Source organism: Dipodomys ordii, unplaced genomic scaffold (genome assembly GCF_000151885.1).
Source record: "Dipodomys ordii isolate 6190 unplaced genomic scaffold, Dord_2.0 Scaffold44, whole genome shotgun sequence".
Taxonomy (NCBI): domain Eukaryota; kingdom Metazoa; phylum Chordata; class Mammalia; order Rodentia; family Heteromyidae; genus Dipodomys; species Dipodomys ordii.
The window spans coordinates 6,936,796-6,941,519 of NW_012267260.1; the positions used below are offsets into that span (position 1 = coordinate 6,936,796).

A 4,724-nucleotide genomic window follows, 5' to 3' on the forward strand; every position below is an offset into this window, starting at 1 on the left:
ACAGGTGTGTACCACTATATCTGGCTGCTACTAAATCATCTTATATGAATACTTATAAAATTAGGCTTATTCTTCATATTCTGTACTTAAGTACTTAATAGGTAAGCTAAATAGAGAGCTGTGATGAAGCTGGATGGTCTTGTTGAGACATTGTTATGACATTGTTCAAAAAAATAATAATAATAATACCTTGTAAGAAAAGAAAATACTTTGAAAGCCAGGTGCTGGTGGCTCACGCCTGTAATCCTAGCTACTCAGGAGTCTGAGATCTGAGGATCAAAGCCAGCCCAAGCAGGAAAGTCCGTGAGACTCATCGCCAACAAACCACCAGAAAACCAGAAGTGGCATTGTGTCTCAAGTGGTAGAGCAGTCAGCTTGAGCTGAAAAGCTGAGGGACAGCACTCAGGCCCAGAATTCAAGCCCCATGACTGACAAAAATAAAAAAAGAAAATATTTTGTTCATTCATGAAGTATGTAAGCAGCTGGCAGACCACTCCCTAAAGGTGAAGAGTGAGGTACCGCACTCATCTGCCTCGGCAGTGTAGAGCAATGCACACTGCTGAAGCACAAAGGACTGCCCCTGTACGTCAGCTGACCCCCAAGAGTCACTCTGTGACACAAGAGCAGCGGCTGCTGTGTAGGCAGCTTCTGACTACTTACTTCACACAAAAGGCTACATTCCCAGTTTTTACATTTTCTTTTTATTCAAGGGGTTACTCACAGGCAGCACTTCAGTCAGACTTTTTTAAGGAAAGGCCAAAACTAAAAAACACAACTATGACACTGTAAAAGAATGCTCATCTTAATAATTTACACCCTGGTCCGTCCTGTGAAGTTAAAAGTCCTTACACAGAATGTGTAAGATTGATTTAAAATCATTTAAAATAAACAACTGAAAAACCGCAGATGGTGGGTAAATCTGCCAATGAAGACAAGCATCCGTTTCAGCCTTGCAGATATGAAAACCAGTGATTATTCATCTTGTGAGAGACACAAAATGTGCTTCAGAACTTGGACTGCAATGTCTCCTTCTCCAGCAGCAGGTCCGCATACCTCTGCTGAAGCTCCTTTTCTCTTTCCTGCTGCCGCTGAACATCTTCTTTGAGACACTTGGAGAGAGGAAAAGATGAAATAATTACTTCACACATAAGTGCATGGTAAGTGCAAAATCCAATAGAACTGCACCATCCTAGAGACAGCCAAGATACTCGGAGCGCCCAGGAGACATGCCCCGAAAGAGAATCGAACGGAGCAAAGACTTGTAGTAAAACCACTTCTGTAACTATCCTTTGCTTTGTTGGGTTTTTGTTTTGTTTTTTGTTTTTTTGTTTTGTTTTGTTTTGTTTTGGGGGGGGTCAGTCGTAGGGCTTGAACTCCCTCAGCTCTTCAACTCAAGGCTAGTGCTCTACCACTTGAGCCACAAGCCACTTCCAGCTTTTTCTATTTATTGGTGCTGAGGAATCAAACCCAGGGCCTCATGCATGCCAGGCAAGCCCTCTACCAGTGAGCCACCTTCCCAGCCCCTTTGCTTTGCTTTTGTAAGATTAACATCCTGTAAAAAAATCTCTGCTGCTGCCAGGCACCGGTGGCTCACGCCTGTCATCCTAACTACTCAGGAGGCTGAGATCTGAGGAGCCCAGTTCAAAGCCAGCCCGGGCAGGAAAGTCTGCGAGACAACTTATCTCCAATAAGCCACCAGAAAACCAGAAGTGGCACTGTGGCTCAAGTGGTAGAGTGTTCGCCTTGAGCTGAAAAGCTCAGGGACAGTACCCAGGCCCAGAGTTCAAGCCCTATGACCAACCAAAAAAAAAAAATCTCTGCTGCTAATGTAGTAACAAACCACTACTGCCCTCCCAGCACCACAAATGCGCTAAGTAAGCCGTGACTGGCTTTAACTGGGCCCACTGAGGAGAATGATAGTCGAAACCTGGCCAAAGGAATTTGACGTTTTGAGGTTCCCAGCATCCAATCACAAAAGGACACTGCTTAATTACCCCCTTCCAGGTGCATGAATGGGATATGGTTAAGTCCCGTGGGACAGAGCACCAGCAGTACTTATTCCATTTCCCGGAGTGTCTACATGGAACCAGAAGCGAAGAAAGCGAAGGCCTCAGCCTCCATTATTTGCAAAGGCAGATCTAATTGGAAAGTCAAAGGCCCACCAGTACACATTTCAGAAAGCCTATAAGGAAGAAGAAAATGGTAACACTCTGATAATTAGTTCTTTGCAGCTCTCCTTCTAGGCAATGCTTTGAAGTAACACAAAGTACTACCTCTAGTCTCCGTGGAATTGCAGAATCTTCATGTTTCTTGAGTTCTTCAAAAGTACGTAATTCCAAGTGAGCCTGTTCAATTTGGTCCCATAAGTCATTCAACTGCTTCATGAGGCCCATAGCCCGAGACTGGTAACCTCCAAGCAAAATTTTCATCTTCTTTTCCATCTTTGCAGCTCTCTTAGCTTCAGTCGTCATGTGACCCCTGTTTATCTAGGGAAGTGGGGGGAGATCACATCAACAGTAAGTGGAAAAAGCAGACCACCGAAGACTACTAAAGACCTAAACAATGCCTCAAAACATAACTGCATGAGAGCTCCTCTTACCTCAACTAATAGAGCACAAATTTAGCTTCAGAAGGATTTATCTTGCACCCCACTTGAAGTTTATACAGTATAATAACTTGACTCACAACTCAATCTGAAAGCAGGTCTGAGTTTTAGGGTATGGGAAGATGACTGACTGTTCTAAAAATACTGTTATCAATCATCTGCATTGATTTTGGACAGGCAACACAATTATATCTCAAAACTGAGCTTCTGTATTATACAACTTGTCCAAATTTAGTAACTGGGTAATATTCTATTCAATTAACATGTAATAAGTGAAACCAAGCATAACATTTTCAAACTACAAAACTACTATGTCAGAAGCATGGTGTAAGACCCACAAGGGAAATAAAAAAAATACCATTTTGGGCTGAGAATGTGACTTAATGGTAGAGTGCTCGCCTAGCATACATGAAACCCTGGGAGCAATTCCCAAGTACCACATAAACAGAAAAAGCTGGAAGTAATGCTGTGACTCAAGTAGTAAAGTACTAGCCTTGAGCAAAAGAAGCTCAGGGACAGTGCCCAGGCCATGAGTTCAAGCCCCAGAACTGGCAAAAAAAAAAAAAAAAATCATATTGAGTAATAATGACAAAAATTCTGAGGAAACAGAAGATTAACAAAAAATTTAAGAAAAATAAGGTTTTACTATTAAATATGTATACTGAGCATATATGAGCTACCTTCCCGAAGTTATAGGGAAATAATTTAAAATGTATAACTCACAAAAGAACAGAGAAGTTTCATCAAAATCCTGATGCCATATAAATCGGTATAGCAGGCAGAAAAAGGCCCCACTCAGAGGGAGAAATGATAAGAAGGTAGCAGAATCCATCAACACACAGCGTATACTTTAGGAACGTATTCTACATGCTCACATCATAACCACATCAAATTTCAAAGTGATCTGCAAAAGCCGGATCTTGACACACTACACACAAATGTGATGTCTAAGCCTTCCTCTTCCTTTCTGTCTCAGTGTGTTAATGCAACTACTATCCTTCTCTCAGACATTAAGAGGGCTGGGGTACATAAGCAGAAATGGTGCTACATGGAAAATACTGCCAAATGCCAAAAACTGACATAAAAACTGTACCAAAGATACTGTGAATATGTTTAGAAACTAAGATGTCAAAATACACAATTTTTCCTCAACAATTATGATATATAACATCTGATTTCAAAAAAAATTGTAGGCTCACTCTCAATGCTTTATGGTTAGAATATGCAAGATTGGAAAAAAAAAAAAAAGAGTGCATCAAAGTAAAGTAGAGCTGGGCACCAGTGGCTCAGGCCTGTAATCCTAGCTACTCAGGAGGCTGAGATCTGAGGATCACGGTTCAAAGCTAGGCCAGGCGGGAAAGGACATGAGACTCTTATCTCCAATAAACCACTCAGAAAACCAGAAGTGGCGCTGTGGATCAAGTGGTAGAGTGTTCACTTTGAGCTGAAGAGCTGAGCGACAGTGCCTAGGCCCAGAGTTCAAGCCCCATGACAAAAAAAAAAAAAAGTACCGTACCTTTACTAGAAAATAATACTTCATTCATATCTACCAGTCTCTAGTTTAATTACCAATCAAAACCAAATAAATGACAGAGGAAGGAGTGCAACTCTATTGTGAGCCTTACAAGTATAAGCTGTAAACAAAGCTCCTTTAAAAGTATTCACTTACTGGGCGCCAGTGGCTCACACCTGTAACCCTAGCTACTCAGGAAGCTGAGATCTGAGGATCGAAGTTCAAAGCTATGCCGGACAGGAAAGTCTGTGAGACTCTTATCTCCAATAACCACCAGAAAACTGGAAGTGGCACTGTTGCTCAAGTGGCAGACTGCTCACCTTAAACTGAAGAACTCAGGGACAGTGCCCAGGCCCAGAGTTCAAGCCTGGGGACTGACAAAAAAAAAAAAAGTATTCACTCCTCCAGCATTTTATGAAAGTTAAGCTTTCAGTATTCTATATCTAACCTGAAGAGTAAAATACAGGTGAATTGGTAATGGAGCCATTTTCCTCTAGAGAATAACAAATCGAGGGCTGGGAAGGTGGCTCAGTGGTAGAGTGCTTGCCTTGCATGCATGAGGCCCTGGGTTCGATTCCCCAGCACCACATAAGCAAAAAGAAAAAA

General features: G+C 41.9%; 1 protein-coding gene across 1 annotated transcript in view; it reads right to left on the bottom strand.

Annotated features, from left to right (window-relative positions):
• Positions 1–692: 692 nt before the first annotated feature.
• The window catches only part of Cdc5l (cell division cycle 5-like), a 35,736-nt gene continuing 31,704 nt past the window's right edge, over positions 693–4,724 (bottom strand). The window contains exons 15-16 of the mRNA XM_013019242.1: positions 2,274–2,486; positions 693–1,109 (exon numbers count right to left, since the gene is read on the bottom strand). Of these exons, the coding sequence (XP_012874696.1) occupies positions 1,005–1,109; positions 2,274–2,486 (318 nt within the window). The 3' untranslated portion in view covers positions 693–1,004. The remainder of the gene's footprint in view (positions 1,110–2,273; positions 2,487–4,724) is intronic.